A 26,806-nucleotide genomic window follows, 5' to 3' on the forward strand; every position below is an offset into this window, starting at 1 on the left:
AATACGTGCTTTCAAGTTCTTGCAGTTTGGTATACTGCATGAACGTGCAATTATTTCTCTAAAGTCCAAGTATAAAGCCCATCGAGACAACTTTGCTTTCCTGTTGAGCAAACATGAATTGGCTTTTGCTTACTATTTGACTGATCATACAAGAAACTGTTAATAGGATACTCTCATTTTGCAAAATTAGAGTAAAGAGTAGACACTTCAAGTTTCAGACATTTATTACGCCTCATCAAAACACTTTGAAACACATGACCAAGTGCAGCATGAGGCAAGTTTGATTATTTCCTGGATGATTAAGCATGACAATTGTGCGGACGGCTTCCGGAAGACCTTTCTGTGCAGCTTATGGAGATGAGCGTGTTGTTCAGAAGTCAGGACGGTCCTTTTTCAGTCTACTGTAGTCTACATTAACCGAGTAGAACTAGGAAAGAGGGGAAAAAAAAAATTGAGTAAGAAGCTCGACTATCCATTTTCCATGGTATTTACTAAAAAACATGCATCATTTGAACTAACGTCAGGAAACTGAAATCATAGTTTGAGTCTGTACACTAGAAAATAATAAGTAAATTAAAAAAAACTTTGAAGAGCAGCAACTTTTTAATAGTCTTCATTCTGCATACAGTATTAGAAACTCTGCATTTAAAATGAGGCAGTGCTTGTGCCTACAACTGCAGAAAACCCACAGGATCTCTTCTTTAATCCCGAGAATTAAAAGTCCAGTCACAGGAAGTTCTTACAGTACTGCTGAGTTTATCCTTTCTGGCCAAAAATCTATGTGCTTCTGTATACTGAAGACAACATCTAGCTTGCCAAGTGGCACAAAACATGGTGTACGTGAACAGATAGTGTCACAAGGGAACATTTAGAGCAGTGCTGCAAAAGCCAAGTTTGGTTTACATAGCTGCATCTAGAACTGCAAGGTATGACAAGGAGGAAGGAAAGTAAGAACAGATCCTTTTGCTCTCTCAGGTTATATTGATAAAGTTGGATCCCATTACAAGCAATTAAAACCAGCCCAAATAGTCACCAAGGACAATGAATTTATAGACTAAAAGCATATTTTGGCACCCTAGCCTGACTTGGCATCAAGCATGTGATGCTATAGCTTTTCTTTAAAAAAAAAAAAAAAAAAAAAGTAAGAAATAGTTATCTATTAGCTTGATTATTTTTAGTTATGCCCAAATTTAATTTTTTCTTTTTTTTTAACTTCCTCAGAGAAAACAAAACAGCCTACAGCACATTCAAATTACAGCTTTCTGTGCAACTCCTACAGTAATGATCAGGTCTTCAACACTTTTCTTCAGGAAGACTGAAGAAGTTGATATGACAAACAGAAGTTTACAAAAGAAAAACGATTTCATCAAAAGCTAAAACTTGTTATATCAGAGCTTTTTACTAAACAGCCATCCTCAATTTAGAGTATCTGCCCTTCCATTTCCCACAGTGCAGATTTGGAAAAAAAATTCCCAATGATACACACACCCAAATATGGTAAACCCTGAGGTTGTGTTTGCATGCTAAGACACAAGGGGAATGCTACACAAGGCATGCACTCATTAAAAGAATTTGTGCTGTGCACTATGTTGAATTTGCCTCTTAGATATTCAAGAAACAGCCAACGTTCCAGGAGCAGCAATGAAAACAAAGTATTATGTTCTTCCTGGACCTTTAAGAGAAACGCAACATATTTTATTTTAGAGTGTGGGGGGATTTTTGTTTATTTCAATGATTGGAATAGTAAGATATGATACTGAACAGACACTAGCTTTGAAAATATAGTAGGTTTGGTTTTTTAGCAGCTTGAGGATAATCTTAAAATATTCTTAACAGGAATCTACTAAAATACCACTTTAGTAAAACATGATAAAAACATGATTTAAACATGATTTCTGTAAACTACTAAATGTTTTACACATCTTTGCATGCTTCCTCATTAGTTCAATGAAGTAACTCGAATATTACTTAAAGAACATTTCTATTGCATCCAGTTACAGACAATTGTTTTGTTTTCAAACAATCAACTGTAGAACTAAATTAGTGTTTAACATAAACACTGCCATTTTCCTGCTTTGCTTCTCATGAGTAGAGGCCAACAGTTTAGAGCTTAGAAAGCTTTAGTTCAGAACTTACAAGGTTTTGTCCTTCTTTCTGTAGTTTATTTCCAAGTATTATGAGCTAGTATATTTTTCCTCTCACATACAATTCCTCTTTTTCTTACAGTGCAATGTATATGACTGCTTCCATATAGACTCCTTTCATCCCATTATCAACCAGCTCTAGGGAAGTTTTAAATCTCAAAGTCAGCTCTGTCTACTCTGAGTTCTAGAGACAAATGAATATTGCTGAGCAGAGGAAATGCATCACTCATTCAGCTACTTTCCGATATACTCAAGCATCATAAAGCAGTAGGCTACACCTTTGATATTATGTTTCCTAAAAATCTGCATATTTTATTTTACCTTGTACTGGTCACTGGGAGACAGTTTGTTCCAAGGTTCTGGATTATTTTTCTTATCCCAGCTATTGAGAGAAAAGCAAAACACAAAAACATATTAAGAGAATCACACTACCTTCAAAATAAGTAAAATTTTTATGTATACTGTGGTTACTAGGCCACAAAGAATCACCCATCCAAACAAGTTTCCACAGAAAGAGACAAAGTCCTTTGTCAGCAGTCTCTAAATTTCATATGGTAAACAAACAAGTCTCCAAATTAAGGAAATCTCCACACACTTAGTATCAGTGATGTTGGAGCAAGACATTAAGGTCTCCAGAAACATAAATACCAAGGCAGTGAAGTTTACTTTAATATACGCAGCAAGAGGACTGGGCGCTGTGAATTATTTTATACATACCAGACATCAGGGTTGAACACTGCCAAACGCATGAGATACAGGGCTGCACCAACACCTCCAGATCCAATGATCAAAAACAGAGGAATCAACTAGAATAAAAAAAAGAAGTCATACCACAATATAACAAAGTAGTATCATTACATAGCATTTCTGACTACAGCAATGACAAACCAAAGAACAAGCTCACATACTTTGAGCCATAATGCATGGCCATCTAAAACCCTGACATAAGCTCCCTGTGTGCAGGACATCCCTGGAGTCAGAGACAAAACTAGCAGCTACGAAAAGACAGACGTAAAAAAACCACGGCTACATGCAGGACAACCAAACGTCCCGTAACAGCACAGTTCTGAGAATCAAACATCAGTCCCTCCACCGACCAAAACAGCCCCTACCATCTTTATCCCGATCATAAAAGAAGAAAATGGGGGGGTGGGGGGAGGTGTGCAGAGAAAGAGACGAGCAAGAAAAATGGAAGAGCCACCTTGAGCCTTGCTGCTGCAGCATGAGAAAAGCCCACACATACTGGAGGAATAAGGGGACCTGACCATGTCTCACCGATCAGCCCTGAGCTGCCCACACGCCGTCAGCCCCAGCCCACTCGAGGGGCCGGGCACACAGAAGGGCGAGGAGGGGGCGACGGCGGGGCCGGGGGCACCGACCGCCAGCAGGGGAGGGCGCAGGGAGGGGGCGGCGGCCCGCCGGGGCCGAGGCGCCGCAGCCCCCGCGCCGACAGGGCACTGCCGCCGGGTACTCACGCTGGGGTGCTTCCTGGCGTGGCTGACCATAACGCGAAACATGGCGGCAGCGGGCGCAGCCGAAGGTCTCGCTCTCTACCAGGCTCCGAAGCCCGTCCTCCCCCTTCAGCCGCCGAGGCCCAATGTCACCCGAGGCCCCCGGCGCGGCAGGTGCCCGCCGCCGCAGCCCGGATGTAGCGGCTCCGGCGTTTGCCTGTTCGCCCTCCGCCGCGGCACCCCCGGCCGGCGCCCCGCCGCGACGCCCCGCGCCGAAACCGCCCAGCGCCCCGGGCCTCGCGCCTCCCGCGCTCGCGCGGCCCCCGGCCGGCCAGCCGGCAGCGCGGCCCGGCGCGCAGGCACCTCCCCGGGCACCCCGCGCCCGCTCCGCGGCGGGGAGCCGAGCAGGCGCCAACGGCGCCTCGCCCCGCCCGCTGGTGAGAGCGGCGTGGGCAGCGGCTCCGCGGAGGGCAGCGGGGAGGCGCGGCGGGCAGCGCGCGAGGAGCTTCCAACGGCCGGCGCGGCGGCTGAGGGCCGCCCGCCTTCCCTGCTCGGCGCTTCCCTCTCACACTGCCTTCGCGCCTCTGCCACGCAGACGGGGGCCAGGAGCCGCCGCAGCCTTCCCGACAGGCGCCTGCCCTCTCCTCGGTGGTGAGGGGACTGCTTTGAAGGTGTGCGGCGGCGTGTGGGTGCACAGGCGCACCCCTGCGTTCGCCTTCTCTGCGAGGCAAACCTCACTGGGGAGGTCTGTCTTTGCCATCACCCGGGTTAAATGTTGAGGGGGTGGTTTAAAGGTGAGACAAGAGAGTTAGGGTTTCATTGTCTTGAAAAATATAAAAGAGTGAAATTCATCGTAAAACTGCCAAGCTAATTACTCCGCTACAGTCAGGGTGGCAACAGTTGGGTGCATACGCAGTGTTGAGGGAGACCTTTGATTTTCCAATTCAACGTACACGTGATACACAATGAAAAAAATATCTTTGGCAGAGAGGTTTATAGTGAAATGTTACATATTTTGGCCAAGGCTGGGTAGGATTTCATTATTTTTCCTGTTAGGTAATTCTAAATGAGCAATGGAGCTACTTACTGCATAATACTAAGCTAGTCCAAGTGCCTTCCTAGTTTGGTCTCCATTGCTGTATATCTTACGTAGAATGGGAACCTAATGCCTATCCTTGGGTAGGATCACCAGTCACTTTGATGTATGATTTCTTTCACAAAAAAGTAATCCAAAAGGTAAGTTTGTACCCAGTCATTAAGAAACTCATGTTTAGGTAGAGGGAATACCAGCATGCTACTAACCTAAGACAAAAAGAGTCCCTTTCCTAGGTTAGAAGCAGAATAACTTTACATGGATGCTAATGGTTTGTGTGGATGTATATCAAGGTAAAATTTTGAAGTAAAAACAATGAAATGACAGCAAATGTATTTAAGCAAACAGATGTCTTTTATTTCACTTACTAGTTCCACAGACTGGCTTCTGCATATGTTCAAGAATTGTCTCAAATTGTCCTTGTCACAATAAAGTCTGCAAGAAATCTCATGATTCCTTGCTTATCATTCCGTAATCCAATGCTTTTCAGTTTGTCAGAGCCAGTTTAATCTGGCTAACAGATTACCATGGACAAGACAAAAAGGCTGGCCATATTCAGTAACTTGTACAGATACATTTGACAAGTCATTGGATGACACCACAAAAATTATAACCTGTTTTCTTTGGAGCAATGCAATCCTATTACTCGTCTCCCTCATTTGTTTCAGAGTTGATGAACAGAAAGGAGCGTAGTTACAGTGCTCCAAGATTCCGTTAACTGTTTCAGTATACATTATGCAGTGGGGACAGTATTTTTTTCAGTTTTTCCAATTAAAAGAGAAATTTGTCCATGCAGTTAAAAGTATTGAAAATAATAGTATTGCTGCTATTTCTTTTATAAGAGAGAAATACCTGAAACCTCCAAGGGTAACCTGGAAGGTAACGCTGCTCACCCTCTGGTACAGTAACTGAACTTTTGCCCATATATTTGGATCACAGGAAATACTGGTTGCCAAAGCAGCTGCAGGATAACCAGGGACAGACCAAAAGGTAGATGGATAGCCAGTAACCATGTGGGGCTGCTCAGCAAAACTCAGCTCAGAATGAAACAATCTGCTTTCTTCTGCACAGTCAACATAAGGCTAAGTGGCAGAAATTCAGAGACTTTGAGTAGCCTGTTTCTACGCTACTAAGGGAAGACCGTCAGGGATACATTATTTCCACTAGGCATGTCTTGGGCACCTATTTTTAGGAAATACATAATGGGTTTTATATGCTTCTCAGTATATTTTTTTTTCCAATGATTTATACTTTTGCTGGCTGCTTGTGCTTTTATGCATTCAAACAGAGGCATAGTACCTGATCAATTTGCAAAATTCGTCATGCATTTTATGGGCTTTCATAAATTTTAACCATTGCATACATCAACTTTTATTGCCTGGGCCTGTATGGCTCAGCTGGTTCATTGTTCATATACATGTCTTATTATTTATGTTACTTGGACTTTTGTGTATGTTAATGAATTTTATAGACAAAAAAATTAAACTGTGAAAACAAGCAGAAAACAGATTTTTTTCATGATAATTTTAGAAATCGTGAGTTAATATTCTTCAGGTACACCCAGTGCAAGCATCGCTAAAAATGCAATCTCTCAATTGCTTGGCTTGGTGAAATTCTGAGTATAAACTCAAGCCACCTCATGGCATCTTGATGGTGGATCCATGGTTCCTAGAAATACATACTTAGCTGTGTGTTTGTGTGCTTGAACTATGCTATAGTTATATAAATTGTATGTGTTAATTTATAGTAATGCTGTCAATATATTGGCCATACTTGAAGACTAACAATTTTCTATTACTCATCAAGAATCCATCCATTCCCTTAAAGAGCGTGAACGCTAGATAATGGTAGAGAATTTTACCATTCTTACCTGTTGCTTAGCTACTCAAGCTGGAAGTATTTATTTCCTCTTAAAGTTTGGTGTCTTTGTGTTCACACCTGACAATTAAATTTATGATACTTTAGTTAGACTAGCCACTTCTTTTATTCTGAGTAAAGTTATTTTTGTGTAGGTTTCTGCTTTTTAAATAAGTGAATCCATAAATCCTTCAGGTATTTTGGCAAGGTTTTGTGATGAACCGGTCCATTAAGAACTGAAGGGATAGATTTGCAGTAGTGTTCAGCACTGCTGAAAATCAAGTCCTCGGGTTATTCCGGTGCTTTATCATTTATTTTTTCCTCTTTTCTTTTGTTCTCTTGTACAGCCTCACCTCATGCCTTCTGTCTCTCCCTTGTCCTTCTTTGATTGCTATCATATCTTGTTCCTACCCTTAGGCTCATTTGAGCTTTTGGTTTCAGAAACTTTTCTTCTATTCCAGACGCTTTGTTTTCATGTTTGGTGGCATTCTGGTTTCTAAAGCCTTTCTTCCCTAAACCTTACTTGTTATTATGAATCATATAGCCACAGATTTCTACTCTGTTTAACATCAGTTATGGTGTGCTTCTTTTTTTAATATTAAAAGCAATCAACTTTAGCCACAGATATAATCATGTCTGATGTCCTGAAGAACAGGAATATGAAGTCATAATAAAATCAGAGGTTATTTGAAGAATTGCACTCTTAAGGTTTGATGGAGTCAGTCGATTAAAAAAAAATCAACAGAGACATAATTATAGTCACTTTGAAGTTACATATTTTAATTGGAGGAAAATAGGAAGGAAAGACTGCTAGATTTGGAGATGTTCCAGTTGATCACAGATCAAGAAACTGAATTCATTGTGAACTGTCCTATATCATCAAGGACATTTCTCTGTTAATTGGAACAATGTATAAAGGATTTTCTGTAGGACATACCAGTTTTTGCAAAAAGGCAAAGACTTTTAAAAATAATTCTTAGCAGAGAAAAGAACTTCTAGGACAGCAAAATCTATTTAAAAACTGAAAAAAAAAAAGTAAAAATGTAACAAAAAGTAACAAAAATGTAACAAAAAGTAACAAAAAAGTAAAAATGCAACAAACCCACAGGGATTTTTGTGATTTTTTTTGTGGATTGCGATTTTTTTTTTTTAATGCCTTCTTGTTCCCATTTGTATGTCTGTTCCCTCTGTTGTATGTCCTTCTATTCCTTTCTCTGCACTTAGCGGGGGCAACAGCAGAACAGGATATATGTATGCACACCCCTGCCAAGCCCATTTGGAGTAGTATGTTTACATCTTCCTTAAAGTGTGACTTACATTTGGTTTTAACACTGTGAAATGGAGTGGCTGCATATTCTATTCTTGCATCCCTCGTCTAAGGGCAGTAAGGGAACTTAGGGGACTGAGGTGGATGTGTAGGGGCAGTAACATTGCAATAGAGCATCTTGTAATAACATCTTCCATTAAGTGTAAACATTGAAAGTATTATAACAGTTCTGAAAAAAAAAAGTAAGAATTTCAGTATGTTACAGGTAGTTAAGTCAAATGTTATGTTTACAAAGAGAAAAATTTGAAAGAAAAAATTACAGATATAGACCAGATACTTTTTTTAAACTGCAACAAAAATATGTGTAGCATTTAAGAGAACTATGGTGAAAGGAAAACAGCTGCTGGAAATCTTGAATACTAACAAATACAAGGGCTATAACAAAGAAGAAATTAATAACAAGTCATACTGAAATATATGGTACAGAAATATTCTACTTCTCTCATTTATGTCTGTCAAAAGTATGGGTTGATAAAACTTCTTGTCTCCATACATCCATTAAAATAAATAATAATAATCTTAGCATTATAAATAGGTTATTATTTTTTAAGAAAATACACCTGATTTCAGTTGGAATGGGTTTATATAAAGACATGTTATGCAGCATAACCTGGTACCAACCATATACGCAAAATTTCTGTTAAATAAGGGTGCTAAAGATCTGAAAAATAAAAAACTCGGTGACAGTGGTTGTTCTCTTACTAAGAGAAGAATAGTTTTCTAGAGTTTATAAACTGCTCAGCAAGTCAAAGAATAATATTTTAATATAACGACAAAAACTTCTTTTTAGTTCACTTGCATTTATGTATACTTATGATTATTAATTTATATTACAAATACAAATTGTGTCCTGGATTTTTACAGTGCTATTTGTAAACTTAAAGATATTAGCCCTAATGTACAGAACTTTTGTAATATTACACTTTTATTAAGTGTGCAGCTATATAGACTGCTGTAACATTAAAGTAATTATAATTACTTTAAAGCAAGTAAATCCCTACTTGAAAATAAAGGCTTTTATTTTAAAATGAAAATAAATTATGCTTTTACACAAAGAGTGAATATGTAAATATGTGCTATTTAGCAAAAGTGAAATGACCAGTAATAAAATGAAGCAAGGATTTCCTTAATCTTTCTTTCCTGAAGTTATGCATCTTCTGGCAAAATATGGATGTATTTACAAGTATTTAAAATTTTGTCCTTGAACATAATTTTTATAAAATACCAGTTCCTCAGCTGTCATAAATTGTTATTGGTGAAACTGCATAATAAAATGTAGAGGCAAGTTCTTTGGTTGTCCATACAGAGTATAAAAAGAATCATTGGGCAGGACATTTCTTAGCATAAAAATGCTCTTATCCACTCCTTGCATAGAAAACCTATTAAAGTGTATGTTTCACAGGGAAGCAGCTGGCTATATGGGTTGCTCATAATGGAATATTGAGGGGTTTTACCTGTCAGTTAACAGATTTAAATCTAGCTCAGTTCAGTCTCTTTAGAGATTTTGGAGCAGCATGGGCTGAGACAGTGGGAAGCACCTCAGGTGGGAAGCATCCTGCAGGAGCAAGCAAGTTGAAGCACCTGGCACCAGCAAGAGTTCTTCTTAGCCTACTGAAAATAAAACATTTCAGCTGAAAGACTTCAGTAGTTACGGGTGAAAAACAGAAATAGAAATGTGTAAGAGTAATAAGGCATTCCAAAATAGATTAAAATATTCAGGTTTTAAATACCAACATTTATAAAATGTATGGGTTTTTTTTTTAAACGTAATAGCATACCGTGACTATTAGGAACAGAAAGCAAGAAAGAGAATGACATGGCAAAAACAGAACAGCTGAGAATCAAATACTTAAAAGGAACTAAATTGTAGTCCCTGCTTACTCTCTAGGTTCAAGAGAGCAAATGAAACAACTGGTCTTTATATTTAAAATATATTTTGTTTTAAATTAAATAATCTGCCAAAAGTTAGGATGCAGAAGTACAGGCCCCACGCAGCTTGCACCTGACTGGAAGGCTTGAACCTGACCAGAAGACCACAAGAAGTTATTGGAGTGATCCCCCTAAAAACTATGCTGATTCAGTGCCCTTCTACAGATAATCTCTTTCCTGCAATTGCATCCATAGATGGTATTTCCCTGTAAGCTGCTGTTGTGTTTGATTTGAAAAACCATCTGAACTCTATAAATAAAAGATAAGTTTAATGGCTCAATCAAAAGTGAAAATCTTTGCTAAAAATGTAAACAGGACTGGTACCTGAACTGTTTTTAACTAGGTGCTGCTTCAACTATTTAACAACTTGTTAGGGACAAATTAAAACTGCTTCTGTTTCTAATGCCTATAATTGTCTTAAGGCTTTTGATCTTTCATCTTAATACAGGAGGTTAAAGGATGCTTTTTAGTTTTTGCTATGGAGTAAGGAGAAGCACACTTGAATAATGCTTCCAGGACCATTCTGTGCCATTTCTTTTACATATGCTGGGAAAGAAATAGATAGTCCTTACAAGTCCTCTGCTCTGATGATCAAAATTTAAGTTAGCCTTTGGCTAATCTTTTGTTTGCTTATAGTTTTACCAAAGTTTATTCAAATCTCAGCTGATTTTTCTTATGCTGGGAATCTATGCTGACTGAGACAAGTCATGGATTTCCAGGGCTGGCATGACAATCAGGTTCACGCTAACAAAAACTATTATATTTCATCAGCTATTGGCTAATTACTTATAAAAATATGATCAGAGTTTGCTTTCTGAATAAAGCTGTTCTCCTTTACCAGAAAAGAATAATTTGGTATTGACAGCCCTTTCCAGGACATTGCTGCTTAGAAGAAACTGACGCAGCTGCCACAGGAGTGACTCAAGCAGACAGTCTGGGAACAGAGCAAGCTGCTTATAAGCAGCTTCTGAAATGTAAAAATAAGGAAAAAAAAAAGTGTAATTGACTGTGCAACAGCTGTAAGGAATGATATATGAGACCTCACGTTCACTATGTATTCCAAACATTAAAGAGAACAATACAATGTTAACAAAGAAACATGAAAACAGCATATGTTTACAAAGTATAGTCTTATTGCTGTGCCATTATCTGCACAAGCTGTGTCAACAAAGGATTACACAGTTAGAAAAGTATAAATAGATTTTGTATTCTAATTTATTTTTCTGTATTTTTTTCTTTAATGGAGAATGTTGGTATTTTAATGGAAACACAATTTATAGAAAGAATAAGGCTCCCAAATCTAACAGTTTCAATAAGCCAAAACTTGTTCTCATTTAAGACAGTGACAGAGCCTTTAGAGGACAGGATTAGACATAACTCTGATCAAGCTATTTTCCACAAACCTAGGCTGGAGAAAATCTCATCTGTCTTCCACTAACATGAGTCGTACGCTTTTGTTTTCTTTATGGAAAGGGTAAAGAGGAATTCTTGCCATTTATGAACTGGAGGACAGATACTGCTGTTCTAGAAGTAAGAATATTATTCATGTACTTTCCAGAGAAAACATTATTTCCCTCTCTTTTCTGCTGTAGTTTTTAGAGGAAGGTTAATGTTTGCAAAGTAGAAACGTCTACTGAATAGAAATTGAAAAGAATGTTTTTCAGGTAGTTTAGAAATCCCATATGTTTTATGCATTGCAGAGAGAAGAGACACGTCAATCCAGCTGCTGATACCAGATGACAGAACTACTGTTGATTACTTTAGGAGTCTTTGAATTATGTTGCAGATCCTGTCACTGTTGGGTAGTACAGAGCTGTCTGAAAAGCATGAATGTGGAGTGTGTTTTGCTTGTGTTTCAGTGAATGACAGTGCTGTGGGGGCAATACATTTCACAAAACTTTAGAAATGCAAAAGGTAGGCGTTTAGTTTAAGCAAGTCTACCTTCTGAAATCAGTAGAAAGACACAGGCGGCTCCCAGAGGCAATCTAAAGTAGAGCTAGAATAAATCACTCTTTCAGGATGTCATCCTTGGCCCTTGCCAAAATCTCTGGAGATACAAGCTGATGCACAGGGATAGACTTCAGTTGCATTTCAGAAGATGTCACTGGATAAACCTCATGCTTTTGTTACCCTTCAGAGCAAAATCAAGATACCTGCAATATCCTGGTATGAACCTGGTAAGACCTGGACAGCTTATGCAGAACATCTAATAATACCTGTTTCTTGGTATTCTTACTGTGCAAAAACATTAGTCTTGTGGTTCCTCCTACAAGGGCTGTGATGTCAGACACTGCAACAGCTGATCAGTTTTGTAAGCAGCCTGATTTTGCGGACAGTGGCATTTATAGCTGAGGATAAACTATTGACATCTTGGCAGTGGTTTAAACCTTTTCCTGGCTTTGCCACCTGAAGTACAATTTAGAGGTAAACAAAATCTACATGGAAGGGCATAGTGCCAGGTTCTTGTAAGAAAGCAAGTAGTGGATCTCCAAGCCCTCACCCTTTTACACTTACCATATCTCCAATTATCACATTCGCTTGAATAATTAGTACTTTTTGCAGATAATTTCTAGCATAGCGGAATGTGAAATCCAGTCCCAGCTTGCCTCCTTTCTGGGTTTTAGCCACTAAAGAAATATACTGTACTCACTCTACCTGGGAGAAAGGAGATAGACTGTGTTTCAGCTTGGATGCAGATTGAAGTGCTGCATTGTACTGTAACTCATCTGCCACAAATTTTGAGAAATGATATTTTTTGTCTTTATATGCATTTATCTAGATGAGTACAAAACTCAGGGTTCCGTTTCTAAGAATGCAAAGTATCCCATGATCTCTCTTTAATAAATCACAAAAGCTTTATGAAAAGGTGCATGAAAGTAATTGCTTTGGCTACTCTTGAGTTTTGCTTGTGTTGTTTTGGAAACTTCTGTGCTGTTACAAATTGTGTGATGTACCACTTATCAAGAAGTAGTATTCCCGTGTTATCCTTTCTTTAAATACAGTTTCATTTAAATGTAGGGATTTGTATTATTATATTTATGGGAGAAGGATAATAACATGTTTTGATGTGTGACTGGGCCCATCCTCCCCCTTTGAAGGATATATACAGTATACCCTTAAGATTCACATTCTGCAATTGCATGAAATATATACCTGTAATAAGACTTCTGAGCAGGAATTTCTGATTTTATTTGAACAGCAGAGTCTAGACTGAAGTGAAAATTATGCGAAGGGGAAAACTACAGTATATCTTGGCATTTTTTCTTATATGTACTAAGACATCAAAATTTTTCTTTGAGAACAGGTAGAACATAAGAGTTAGCAAATTTAATTAAAAAGGAGTTTCATAAAGTACCTTCATTTTTTTCTGTGAAATGCTGTTTTCATCTTACATTGCACAAGAAATCAGATTAAAGACAACAGAATGTTGTTTGTTTACTTGCTTGTTTCAGAACATCCTTGGTCCAAAAAAGTTGACTCCTGTCTTTCACTAACCTATTTGTCTGACTAACTTACAAGCTTGTATACTTTGAGATGTTGCTCCATTGATGCTGTCTCTGCCCATCTGTTTTTCCTCTTTGGGACTTGCCCTTAAGAAACACCTCCTTCAGGCTGCCATCCATATTTACAAAGACAAAAGCAGAACACTAACATTTGTGTGAAAGAGCTGTCTTAACAAACACATGTAGTACTCCTACAGTGTTCAGGCACCCAATAGTCTTGTCTTTTCTCCATGGAATGCAGAACAGATGTGGATGAAAAGAATAAATTTTAAAATTGGTATCTTCTGCAAGCATAATTTAAAATGCTGGAGCTCTGAAAAGCAATACCCATGGCAAAAATATCTCATAGGAAATACATTTTACACAGCCTCTCCACAGTAGAATCATGTAAGGATGCCAGTCTAGAGATTAACTAATTTTTTTTTTTAAGTAAAATAAATAAGCTTTTAAAAGAACAATCTGTATTATCAAACTTGGTTTTAGTATATTTGTTTGTAGGGTAAAATGAGCTTTGATTAAAACTTGGCCAAGCTGAAATGATTCATGTGATTTAAAATCAGAAAATTCCGGTGCAATGGGTTTTAAAAGAAGGAATCCACACTGCATCTTCTCAAGAAACAAATCAGGACAGTGGGAATTTTTGCCTGTCTCCCTCTCCGCTCCCCCATTTGATCTGGGAGAGGAGGAAGCGTGATTTTCAAGGTCATAGTTCTTTTAAATCGACTTGCTGGTATACTGTTTCATGACCGTGGAATCTGGAAGAGAGAGAAGAGTCATTTGAGGGGCAACAGAAAAGACTGTGTACTGTGGATTCCATGAATCTTTTTTCTTTAGAGCCACCTTGAGCCACAGAATACAAATAAATAGTAGTGATAACACAGACAGGTATGGTTTTATTACATGGAACAGTAAAGGATGTAGTGAATCACTAAGGCCAAGGTTACACAGTCATTTTAATTCACAGTAAGTCCAAAGTGCTACACAGAGAGACAGTTTTATCCATCCTTTGCCCTTGGCTACTCATGTGCCAGCCTTACAGTTCACGTAAGGCTGTGCAAAAAAGATGAAACAAAAAGTTTTTACCTGGATCAATTCCAGCTCATTGCTAACGTTAGCATAAAGGACGTGATTGCAAAAAGCATCTTGGAGAAGCAAATGGGAGAGGGGCAATGAGATCCTACCTTCTCACTACAGGCCTGACTGATCTGATCACGTAGCCACCGCCAGCTGTGTGCATCACACCTGATCTAACATGGACTTGCTGGTGAGCCAGGCAGTTGCACCTGCTTTCCCCTCTCCCCACGTGTTCCCTGTGTCCCTGCCCCTGGCTTGCACTGGATCAATTGGTCTTGGAGCCACAGGTCTTCTTGGTAGGGTAGCTTTCTGTCAGATCAGAATCTGGCTCACTGTATGGTTGGACAATTGCAAAATTTGATACAGGTATTGAGAATGGAAGATGGCAGATTTCATGTGAAACTGCACCCTACCATCATTGTGACTAGGGAGATATCATTATGATTGGACATTCTCGTTAAAAAAAAAAAAAAGTTATAATTATGTCAGTGCAATTGAAAAAAACCTTTTAATTTGTATAGCATTTCCTGAGTTTGACAAATATTTAAAGCAATCTGGAAATTGATTCCATTCTGTATTTGATGAGAAAAATCCCAGTGGTCTCATGTTTTTTGCTTGTGTTTTCTTTCCCTTTCCAGTAGAAGTATTGAAGAGAGAGAGTTTAATCCAGGTCTCTCATTTTCTCCCCTTCTCATCTGGGAACGTGAAGAGGCAGGGAATGAGGAAGGGGGAGGAGATAGCAATTCTTTTACAATTAAGATAAAACTTATGAAACATTTAAGAGGACAAAGAAAGGTACATCTTCAACATCAAAATGCTGTTCCTGCTAAATTTCAGAGACTGTAACAAACAAGAGCTTCTCAAAGCTCCTCTATTATTTTCTAAAATTAGGGTATTTTCTGTTAAATAATTTACATACAGGGTTTCTGCTATTTCCCCCTATAATTGTCACAGTGTAATATGCATACTTAATCTGTATAAACATAAAAATGATCATTGCTATAGGAAGATATCTAGCATTCAAATATCTTTATGGAAGATGGAGTGGAATCTTCTAGCTAGGAGTCTTGCCCATGTTTGGGACTGGAGATGTTCAAATCTCAAGGATCTCTGGTTTATGAACCATCACAATGACAGTAGATTCCCTCTCCACACACTACCACTATATCCTTCAAAACTGAGTACTTACCTAATGCCAAGCTAGGTTTCAAATAATGTAGAATTTAAAAAAAAAAGGTCTGTGTTTCTCTTTTTCACATGGAACAAGCCATCCCTCTAAATATGTGGCTCAGCAGTATGACAGTATGGAAGAAAATCTTTTTCGCAACTCCCGCAGCTGCAGGATTTCATCCCAGTTCTCAAGAAATACTTGAAATTGAGATGGACCTGTAAAATATTAAATTAGAGCTATTACTTTTCTTAAAGATTTATATATTGAAATATTTACATATTGAAATATTTATTTCACAGTAGCATATAAATGCAATTACACAGAGAATTCTGAAGGTCCAGCTCTAACAGGGACTGTTCTGGGGGCTCTACCATCACTTAGGAAGGTAAAATCTTTCCCTGACTTGCAAAATCCATTCACCTTCCCACATCTGTTTTCAGGAACTTGTGCTTCTTGCCAAGCAATTGATGGTCACAGGCCGTAAGATTGGCCTTCACTGTAGTCTATTTTCTCCTCAGCCACAGAATGAGATCAGATCCATCAGTTCTTGCTGCACTTTCCAGGCGAGGTGCCAGTATTTTTGCTCTATGCCGCCAGTAGGGTACCTTAACAAAGACATGTCTTGGCGATTATTTTTCTTTTTTGAAAAACAAAGAAAACTGTGTATATATGTCTTGATGAAGTGGAACTCTAACATAACTGAATGCCTTTTCTTTTGCAATAAATTGGATTTTAAATGAGCTCAAATTCTTAAAATACAATTTTTCAAGAAAAAAATGCATAATTTGGCAAAACCAGATTAAAACCAGATTAGTTTCTATAAAATCTGTGATGATAAAAGATGTCTTCTGTGTCTTTGCTACACATTGTGCTAATCAGTGAAATAATGAATATTAGAAAAAGAAGCATATTAGAAAAGAAATTGATTCCTAAATGTCACAATTACATTTAACAGAGGACATTAAAAGCAGTTATTTCCTTTCTTTATTGCTTACTGTTTTTATTGTTTCATTATAATTTTTCATACAAATCCAAACGAGGCCAGCTCAGCTTCTTTTGTTTACAGATAACTAAATAGAATTTAAAAGGACGCTATAGAAACCCCTTCAGTAGAATTTATGTTACAGCAATTCACAAAGATTTTTGTCAGTATAGCTGAAGCATCTTTTGTCCTCAGTGAGACCAAAACAAGATTGTATTGGAAAAGCTTTATGTGAGAAGGGTCATTGACACTCACATTCAAAGCAATTATTCTTGTAAAATTAATTAACTTTTTTTTTAATCTAAGCCCTTAGAATACTTCCCATTAGTAACAGCAGGTCTGTGCTATGTTCATTGTGGCAGATGTTCTTTACATCCCAGATTTTTTCAGAACAACAGAATGGTTTGACGGATGAAAGGCTGCGTCTGGAAAAAGTGTATCAGTCAGTGTCATTAAAAGCCTGAGCCAGAGCCCACTGAAATCAGTGGGAATCACTGGCTTGTGTTCACATTTTTCATATCTTGTTAAGAGGGAGTGAGTCTTGATTATTAAAAAAAGAATGGAATGACATTCTTTACTTGTATTGCACATAATTTCTTTCTCCAACAGTGAGGAAGAGAAAGGCTGTGTTGGTGGAAGAATATGTCATTGCACATATAGATGGTTGGGTCTGTGACCCCAAGAGGCTTGTAGGTTTGCACAGCGACTACCAGGTGGCAAACCCCCTTGGGGAGTCTGGATATACTCCTAAGAAGTACTGGTGGGATAACTGGTTGTGGTGCACCAGTACTATTGACAAAGGGAAGAACATTTAAGCAAACAAGAAGGAAGCTAAAGACTAAGGTTTCTATGATAGTATTCTGTAAAATGCTTCCTGCTCCCCTTGGGATCATGGGAAGAGGTGGAAAGACAGATTTTTACTACCTTGATTGGATAGCATAAGTAGGAAGAATGCACATTCATCATAAATAGAGAACAGTTTCAGAATAAAGGGAGTACTTTATCTGAAATTCATCTGAATGAGGTGTCAGGGAGCTCAAAGAGGGAGTTGCTCCATTAGGGAAGCTGAACGAGGAGCTGGTGCTGACAGCAAGGCAGGGAGGGCACAGTGCCAAGCCCAAAGAAGAGCAGAGCAGGTCTGGTGATGGTAGCCAGGGTCAGCCAGCGGTTCAATGACTGCCAGCCAGGTACACAGCCATGAGGCAAGTCTACAGTCCAGCCAGCATCACGCAAGATCCTGGTAAGATCAGGCAAGGCAACACAATGTTGTTCAGGCGGGGACCACGGGTAAGACCTGAGCTTAAATGCAGCTCCAGAGCTGCAGAGTCCCCCCAGCAAGGCTCCTCCCAGCTCTTTCTCACACAGCTCTTTCTCCAGAGTCTGATCCAAGGTCACAGGGCTGCATCACATCACTGGTGGTCTTGAGCACCGACAGCCAAACTGCCCTAGGAGGGTGAAGAGCCTCTTGGTGCAGATCCCTAACAACAGTGACACTGTGTGATTTTGACACTTAAAATCTAGAAAGTCATAGGTGAGGGTTTAAACTGGAGACTGTGGAAGAGCTCACAAATGCACAAGAACACATGGCTCTCAAATGGTGATGCTGCTGAAAAGAAAACTTTGCAAGTTGTGTGTCCTCCGGTAAAGGATTGGCCAAAGGATGTAAGTACTCAGGTAGGAAATGGGAAACTAACTGAGTGTTTTTTAAATGAGTTCCCAAGATGGGAACAAAACAGAAGTACACATACTTATAGGCAAATGCTAGAAGTTTAAGAAACAAGATGGAGGAACAGAAATGTCCTCCCTTTCTTAAAAAAATGACATAGCAGACATTGGAAACTTGGTCGGAAGAAGACAATCAGTGGCACACTGTAATATCAAGACAGAAAATATACATGAGGTGATAGAATAAACTGTGCCCAGGGCAAAGACATAGTATACATTCAAGAAATCAGAATCAAATAAAACCAACAAATTAACCACCTCACTGAATTTGTACGGATTGAAATTCCAGGCCTGAATTGGACAGAGTTAGTACTGGGTCTCTCTTAATAACCACCCAGAAAGAATGGCAACACAGACTGCAATATTCTGAGAAAAATCAGGAAGGTAGCAGTTGTACTGAGGCACTTCAGTTATCCCCCTTCAGACTGGATGAACACAATACTGAGATATAAGCAGAAATGAAAATGTTAGATGTTATGAATGACTCTTTCATGGAATAAGTGGTTAGTGAGTCCACATCCAAAAATACAAACCTTGACTTTGTACTGAATAACTAGCAAGATCTAATAAAAATCTTACTGCTGAATTGCTCTTCTCTAACAGTGACCATGTACTTATTCAGCATTTCTACAAAGGCAGCAAATCTCAAAAAATCCACACTTCTTGTGCTCTACTTCAAAAGGGACATATAGGAAATGAGGAAGCATCTTAACAAGATATCTGAAAGGGATAGTCCAAGGAATTAAATTCTCATAGGCGTGTAAGCTACTGGAGAACACTATACTGGCTATACTGATAAGCACACCATTAGTGCTTATCACCTATGGAAATGGCAGAGAAAATATAAAAGGAAGCTGAAATCACTTTCCAGCAAAGTCAAGGAGACTACTATAAACAGGAAGGAATCCTTCAAATTGTATGTAAAACAAGAAAATAAAAGGTATCAGAAGCTCTAATAGATTAAATGTAAAAATATGATCAATTAGGCAGAATGGAAAAAGAATTTGAGAATCAACAAGATAAAAGAATCAAAATTAGTACTAAGTCATATTTCAAACACAGCAAAAAACATGCCAGCGTCCATTGGGCCAGCAGATGATTTGTATGAAACATGTACTTAGGGAGATGAATTCTTTCCATCAGTATTTTCTGTGGAAAAGAAATGAAGATACTCCCATGCTAGAGTGCTATTCTCTGTGGGAAGAGGGCTCAGCAGACAATCTGTCTGAATTTGAAGTTATTGTGGAAGCAGCTACAGATAAAATATTAAGAAAAAAGGATAAAATGCTCTGATAAAATACTAGGAAACCACCACTATCACAAAAACTCTGAAAGAACTCAGGTATGAAACAGTTCAACTACTAATGGCGTAACCTCTTATTTGACCGGGCAGTAAATAAAATAGCAGATGAAATTCAATCTAGCTAAATGCAAAGGAAGTGAAATGCAGTGTAGATAAATGTGAAGAAATCAATGCTTCTGAGGAAAAGCAATGCTCACTCATGTCACAAGAAAAAAAAATCTTAAAAATTACTAGGAAAGGAATAGAGAACAAACCAGAAAACATTATTATTCAACTGAATAAATGCACTATTTGCCTGCATTTCAGTGCTGTCCTCTCACTACAGAAAGGCTACATATAAAGGTTGGAAAAGATTCATGGAAGGAAAACGGGTCATTGGAGAAACTGAAGTCAGTCTCAGTCACACTATCAGAAGTGACTGTGTCGGCTGGGATTCTTCAGCCTGCGAAAGACATGACTTGGGAGGTATAGCAGAACATGACAGGAGCCAGGTTCAAAACAAACAAAACAAGGTTGTTTTTATACATAAGGTAGTAGATCTGTGGAATTCTGTGCCAAATAATGTTGCGATAATAAATAACTACATGGGTTACAAGGGAGAATGGACAAGTTCTTAGAAGAAAGATTCTTAGAAGAAAGACTGATTACAGACCACTAAATGCACAAACCACATCAGGATCAAGACGTTCCCAAAGTTGAAAATAATCGGAAGTTGGGAAATCAGTAGATTGTATCATATATACTTGCTCTGTTCCTGCTTTTCTCTGACTGTTCACTTAGGCTAGATAGACCCTTAATCTGAACCAGCACAATACCTCTATAGTCTAATACTTTCATAATTCTTTATTATTATTAATTATTCTTATTTCTTTTTACAGTAGCCCAAATTATGTGTTTCATCTGCTATTTTAACAAACAAAAAGAACATGGCTTACTTGATGAGCTCGGTTTCTGAACGTCACATGATAAAAACTATTACTATTCCTTCTATAGCTTTTATGTCTAGGAGCTTTAATCATGACTCAAAATTCTGCTAAACCTGAAATAAATCATAGGCAGAAAAATAATTAAAAAATGGAAATACTAAGTCTTCCCCAAATGGATTGCAAATACAAGCATAGAAGAGGAAACAGAAACAGACAGCTGTAGCAGGGAAGCACAAGTAAACTGTGAGACAATGTGAGAGACAGTATCCATTGGACCTTACATTTTTTGGGAGCATGGTGCTAGAAGGGTATTTTGAAAGGAAAAATGAACTTAGTTTGCAGGTATTTACATGGAACACATTTTAAGTATGAGGGATGCCTGGGAAAAAAAAACCCACAAACTTGTCTGAAAATTTAACAGAGAACAAGAGGCCAATACATTGTGTTAAACAAATTTGTATGGCAATTGTCATCTGCCATAAAGAAATGGCAGGTGAAAGAAAGAGTAGTCTGTGAACTGTCCTGAAATCAACCCCAAGAAATTTATGACTGATGCAGCAGAGGAGAATTCACTGGAGGGCTAAAAATGGAAGAAGAACATGGCAGAAACTGAGAAGAATCATTACAATAGATACGGCAACATCAGAACTGCATTTTCAAAAACCAGAGAAAGGAATATTGATGTAAATGAGAAGGGAGATGAGCCTAGACAAGAATTTTAGCTGGATGGGCAGATAGGAAAGCTGCATGTCAGGTCTGTTTTGCACTGAATCTTTTGGACATAACTTCAGTGGCAGATCTGCAGCAAGGTCTGAGTTGAGGATGATGTCCTTGGTGTGCGCATGAGTGACGGCGTAGTCTCATAGTGGCTGAAAAGGAGGCAGGCATATAGAGCCAGGGTAAAGGTAGGATGATCTGTCTTTTAGCTCTGTCAAGCTTGAGCTGACAAAAATCTACAAAATGACATTTTTTTTCTTCAGTTAAAATAGCTGTTTGATTAAGGGGTTGCAGGACTGGAACTTAACACAGAGTGGGGAAGAGAGGGTATGGAAGGCAGGAGTCTGCCGCCTGTGAGTATATAAGCACAGGTACCTTATGTGGGACCTGACTGCAACAGAAATACATAGATCCATCTTTCCTAATCCTTGGGTTTAACAACTGCATCCTGTATCAGCAAGTAAAAGAGGGAGTAGGGCCCATCTCTGCCTAATCCTAAAAACCCACACATTACTTAGCATGACAATTCACAGAGAACTAAAGATATAGGTAGCCCTAATTCTAATATTTCTTAACCTTTGCAATCTTAATATATATCTATATTTCCTTAATTCAGAAAGGTCTTCTATTGAAGATATATACTGTTGTTTTTTTCTTTTCCTGGACTCTTTTACAACACGTGTACCATGTAATCAAAAAAACCCCATAATTAATGGACTGAGGCTCAGCGTGGCCTAAGGAGTGCAAGAAATATCTTAATATCTGATGGGAACATTCCCTGGCAGCATTTCACAGCAGTAGACCTTGTAGCAGTCTGCAGTTTATTATTTCAAAGTCTTGTTCAGAGACTATTGATACTGAATTTCCTCCCTTTGTAATTTAAAACAGCAAGGACATCTGATTCAGTGTTTTTCTCTTTATATTTTACCATATAGTACTAGACAAAAGAGCAGAGATCACTGAGAGAGGTGCTTGCTGTAATGGCATAGTTAAAGAGTGAAAGCTGGAACAATTCTCTTTGGAAAGATATTTGAAGAGGTCAGTCTCCCTGCTACAGATGGTGGTGTTCTGATGGGCAAAAAAAGAGTTTGCTGTTTGGATTCAGACAGGTAGGTCATGGCTTTAACTGTCTGCTCACTGACAGGAAAAAAAAAGATACAGGATTTCATACTATTATTTCTCCATTCACAGTTGATGGATGAGTTTAAAACATACTTACTCTTGAGTTTATTTCCTAGATAAGGAAATGTTGTATTATTGTATTTCTTTCTTTCAGAACTTGACACTTTCATTAAACTAAGAATGATATTTTTAAGGTAATTTATGTGACTGTGACTGTATTCTCTGCTGGCTTGCTATTGTGTAACTCCTTCTAAAATGGTCTTTACAGAACCACAACAAAGATTCTTTTTTTCCTAGGCCAAAAGTACAGTCAGAAGACATTATTTTCTCTCTTTGTCCAGCAGCTGAAGAGCAGCACTGAAATGGAGACTCAGACACCTACTCTTGCAGCAGGCTGTGCACTGAAGGCTTGATCTGAAGAGAACCACTGGAATGCTGAGAAAATTGAAAGACCTGATGTGTTTGACATGACCTGATACACTGAAATATTTCTAGGCATTTTCTAAGTATTATGTTAGTGATGGAGCAGCCATCACATTTTTATACTAGATGTACTATTTCAGCTCTTAGTAATTTTGCTCTAGAAAGGATATTTTAAGATAATTTTTTGTATGTGTATGAGGGTAGTACTTAAAGGGGCTAAACTGACAACACTTACAATCTATTTAATGCATATAGCAATGTCAGTACAGTGCCCAGCTCCCAGCAGTGTGCCATTAATACCTCATTTCTTCAACCAAAAAGGAAACTGAACATTTCAACATCCTTGATTATCTACTGAGATTGGCAAAGGCCTTGCAGAAGTAAGGGGATCAGACATTCTCTCTGAAGGCTTCTTTCATTTGGAGCATGAATTCTCCCTTCTTTTCCCCTTATTTGAAATAGTCTGACTCTACTAAAGGGGGTTAGCATCTACTAAGGGGGACTTATCTTTTAATAGATGTTTTAACAGCCAGAAACTTCCAAAGAATGATGATCAAAAGATAAACTGGTAGTTCTAGTTAATTTCTATGCTGTACATTTTATTTACTTCTAATTACTAAATTTAGAGGATTTGTTGGTAAGCCCTGTGTTTGTAGTGCCCAGAATTTTAGAGAAACAGTGAAAAATTTTAGGTACTTCACAATTCTTTTCATTTTATTGATGTGTTTTTTTTCTGTTGAGGAATGTGGGCAAAGTATGCAAGCTGACTATAGAAGATAACAATGGGTGCAATGCTATTTTCAGAAATAAAAGTAAGTGTGACTATTCCTTTGGAGGGGGAAAAAAGGAGAGGAAAGAATAAAAAGAAAGATTTGGGACAAGAAAGAGTAAGACAGAAGGGCTGAGAGGGCTCGAGTCATGGGACAGAGTACAAAGAGGGAAGGAGAAAGGAGCGGTTGGGCAATGTGAGGTGCTGATGAGGTGCAGGGGCAGGCAGCCCTTAATTAACTTCTGCTTGATCACCTACTCTTGCCAGAACTGTGTAGGTAGAAACTGGAATAATCCTAGCATTTCAGGCTGCCCCAGAGAGCTGAACTGAAAGCCAGACAGTCCATACATCTGCTTCGACTTTCATGTTTAAAGGAATCATAAGTTCCTCTGCTGCTCTACAGGACGCTCCCCCCCACCCCTTGCCTGTGTTACATGCTGCAAGCCCCCCTTCTCTGAAGCTGTCTGTGTCCCTCAGTCTGCTCTTCTACACAAAGCCAAATTTGGGGTCAGTTTACTTTTCCTTCCACTTACATTTGATTTGAGTTGTCCTGCCAATCACCGTGTATGGGACAGGATCGGGGGCTTGTGCCTTGGCAGGCAAGGGATACTGCAGAACTGGTTGCTGCACATGTCAGCATGGATCTGCAGAGTCTAAACAAAGGGATCTGAGCCCTGCTACTTGTCCTATTAAGACTGCAATTGTGTGTGAAGAGAAAGTAGGATGGGAATGCCAGTTAGAGGGAAAAAAACCCTTAAGGAGTGAAAAGCTAAGACATGTGCAACTCCTACTGGAATAGGGAAGCTGATCAGTTTTGAAGGAAAGACTAGACTGCATGGGCCAATAGCATATTTGGGTAGGGCTGGCAAAACCAGATGCAGGAAAGAAGTTCATTATGCAGTCAGGCTACCTATGTAGCCAAGGAATTGGTGGAGGAAACAGGAGGTGCCTGTGTGAACACATCAACTATAGATGTGATAATGTGCTATTAAAAAACCTAGGAAATTCAAGCACAGAATGAACATAGAATTCACATTTTTCTTTGGAATTTTCTGCCCTTCCAAAATACTCAAAATCTGAAACACATGAAATTATTATTGAAAGTATTTCAGATGCATAATTACATCATACACTAACTGGCCATCTCTACGCTCTATTTAAAAAAAAGAAGACTAATACACCCGTAACACACTACCTGTCTTTGCAATACCAAGAGGCATTTTGGCTCTGGGGAAGGCTTGCATGGGTGATACACGCAGAGCTGTGCACAAGCACAGGTTCTTGTCATGGACTGTATGCTTGCCAAACTTTACCTTCCCTCCACGCTTCATCATAGAACTAGTTTGACCCTGCTTGCCTTTATCCATCGTTAAACACATATATTCCAATAATGCTCTTACAATTCTGTTGCAAGCTTTCATGTTTATCGCTATTCTTGATCCTCAAAGTCTTGAAGTCATACCAGTATGTCAGAGCATCAATTCTTTAAGATGTCTCTGTTCTTCTAATTACAAAAACAAGTTTGGGGAAAAAGCCAAAAAAGACATCATTCCCTCAGGTTTTTTTGAACACTTCATAAAGGTTTTGTGCAGCTTTTACGTGTGGGACTGGCAATACCAGGTGTGTGCCGGGGCCGGGGGCGGCTCTCGCAACAGAGAAGGCATTGGGACTCTTGCAAAAGGCAATGGCCCTGCGTTGCTCTCCTTTGCTGTCCATCTCTCACCATTAGGTTTTGTGCTTAGCTCCTGGATTCGTGTGATGTAGTCAAACAAAAATCCCTCGGTTTTGTTTTTTTTCTTTCTTTTTTTTTTCTGAAGGCAATGGCTTGCTATTTGTCAAGAGTAAGCTTGACAATGCAACGTGAAGTTGACAAGGAACTCAGCTCTTAGAAAAGGGGTTAAATAAAAGCAGTTTTATAATGCTTCGTTTCCACATGGGGGAACAGAGGAAGCACCAGACTGTTTCTTGAGCTGTTTTTCCTAATAAATGAGATGCTGAACAGGCACCCCCCTGAGAATGAACGGCTCTGCACTGAGAGTTTGCGTTAAGTGCTCCTGACGCCTGGGATCACCCGTGTCTCTCCCCACGGGAGACCCCAGCACTGGCCGGGACGCTCCCTGCCCTCGACCCCACCGCCGCCCCGGCAAAGGCGGGAAGCGCCGGGCCGCGGACGGGCACTGCCCCCGCCTTGCCTTCACCTCGCGCCGCGCAGGCGCGCTCGGACCGCGCATGCGCCGAGGGGCCGGCGGCGGACAGGTGCGCAGGCGCAGCAGCGGGACGGGCCGCCGCGGGCGGGCGGGCGCGGGTCTGCATCCGGGTCGCCGCCGTGCCCATTGTCTGGGGAAGGGGCCCGGGGCTCGGCGGCTCCGCGGCGGCTGCACCCGAGGGCCCCTGCCCGCCCGCCGCTCACCTGCGCAGGCTTTAGTAAGTGATCCTCAGCGGCTCTTCCCGCCCCTGTCCCGGGGAGATGCCTGGGTGCCCGCGGAGTGCCCCCGCCCCTTCCCCCTGGGCGGGCGGGCGCATCGCCGTCTCTCAGGCGCCCCGCGGCCCCGGCTGCCCTTTCCCCGTGCCTCTCGTCGCTGGCGCTGATGGATCACGTCAAGGCGCTACGTCTGGAGGTGCTGGGGGCTCCGGGGGCCTCAGGCGACCCCAGTGTCCGCCCAGCTTCCCCCGGGGCTCCTGCCAGTGCCCGGGGCTGCGGGCAGCCCGCCAGCCGCGGCCGGTACGGTGCCGTGTTGTTTCCCGGCGCCTGAAGGGAGCACCACTGCTCCGCCGGGCAGGCAGCTCCTGGCTGGTTAGCGGTGGGTAAACCCTTCCCGGTGTGCGTGCCGCCGCTCCCCTCCCTCACCTGTGGGAACGAGTGTCTCCGGGACCCCGGTGCCGTCTGCATCTGCCGGCTGCTCTTCGGGCGGCGTGGCGGAGACTGCCCCTGCCTGTCATGGCCATTCTGCCTTTCCTTCTAATTTAAATGTCTTTAACCATGCTGAATTCTCATTATGCCACCTAGTAACAATACTATGTTTTTTTTCCTGCAGTGGACCGCAGTTCGAAGAGGAGACAAGTGAAGCCTTTGGCAGCTTCGCTGCTGGAAGCTTTAGATTATGATAGCTCTGATGACAGTGATTTTAAAGTTGGAGATGCTTCAGGTAAATATGCTTCCTCGTCTCCTCGGTTCAGAATTACTTCATTTTTGTTTTATGGTTGCTCATTTAATATCATATGGGAGACAGAATGGTATTAGTGAACTGTTGTGACTTGGAGCCACTTGAAGTTCAGTGACTCAATTGGAT

At 40.1% G+C, this 26,806-nt stretch overlaps 2 protein-coding genes and 1 long non-coding RNA gene across 14 annotated transcripts in view; 2 read left to right on the forward strand and 1 right to left on the reverse strand.

Annotated features, from left to right (window-relative positions):
- Positions 1-206: 206 nt before the first annotated feature.
- On the reverse strand, positions 207-3,927 carry COXFA4 (cytochrome c oxidase associated subunit FA4). Its single transcript, XM_075492886.1, has 4 exons — positions 3,620-3,927; positions 2,862-2,950; positions 2,466-2,526; positions 207-427 (listed from the first exon to the last, which is right to left on the reverse strand). Exons 1-4 carry the CDS (start codon positions 3,659-3,661, stop codon positions 371-373), a joined length of 249 nt encoding a protein of 82 aa, XP_075349001.1. The 5' UTR covers positions 3,662-3,927; the 3' UTR covers positions 207-370.
- A 106-nt stretch (positions 3,928-4,033) lies between these two features.
- Positions 4,034-23,430, forward strand: LOC142405454 (uncharacterized). 3 transcript variants are annotated; one of them, XR_012774182.1, is made up of 4 exons: positions 4,034-4,831; positions 11,820-11,978; positions 22,138-22,311; positions 22,622-23,430. It is a non-coding gene; the product is annotated as an uncharacterized LOC142405454 (long non-coding RNA). The 3 variants fall into 3 exon arrangements; XR_012774184.1 differs by having other exon boundaries at positions 22,666-23,430; XR_012774183.1 differs by lacking the exon at positions 11,820-11,978.
- Positions 23,431-25,978: 2,548 nt separating this feature from the next.
- Positions 25,979-26,806, forward strand: part of PHF14 (PHD finger protein 14) — a 181,307-nt gene continuing 180,479 nt past the window's right edge. For all 10 annotated transcript variants that reach the window (XM_075492887.1, XM_075492889.1, XM_075492888.1 and 7 more), the window contains exons 1-2: positions 25,979-26,317; positions 26,552-26,662. In XM_075492887.1, the coding sequence (XP_075349002.1) occupies positions 25,984-26,317; positions 26,552-26,662 (445 nt within the window). In that variant the 5' untranslated portion in view covers positions 25,979-25,983. The remainder of the gene's footprint in view (positions 26,318-26,551; positions 26,663-26,806) is intronic.

This window comes from Mycteria americana, chromosome 2 (assembly GCF_035582795.1).
Source record: "Mycteria americana isolate JAX WOST 10 ecotype Jacksonville Zoo and Gardens chromosome 2, USCA_MyAme_1.0, whole genome shotgun sequence".
Classification (NCBI taxonomy): domain Eukaryota; kingdom Metazoa; phylum Chordata; class Aves; order Ciconiiformes; family Ciconiidae; genus Mycteria; species Mycteria americana.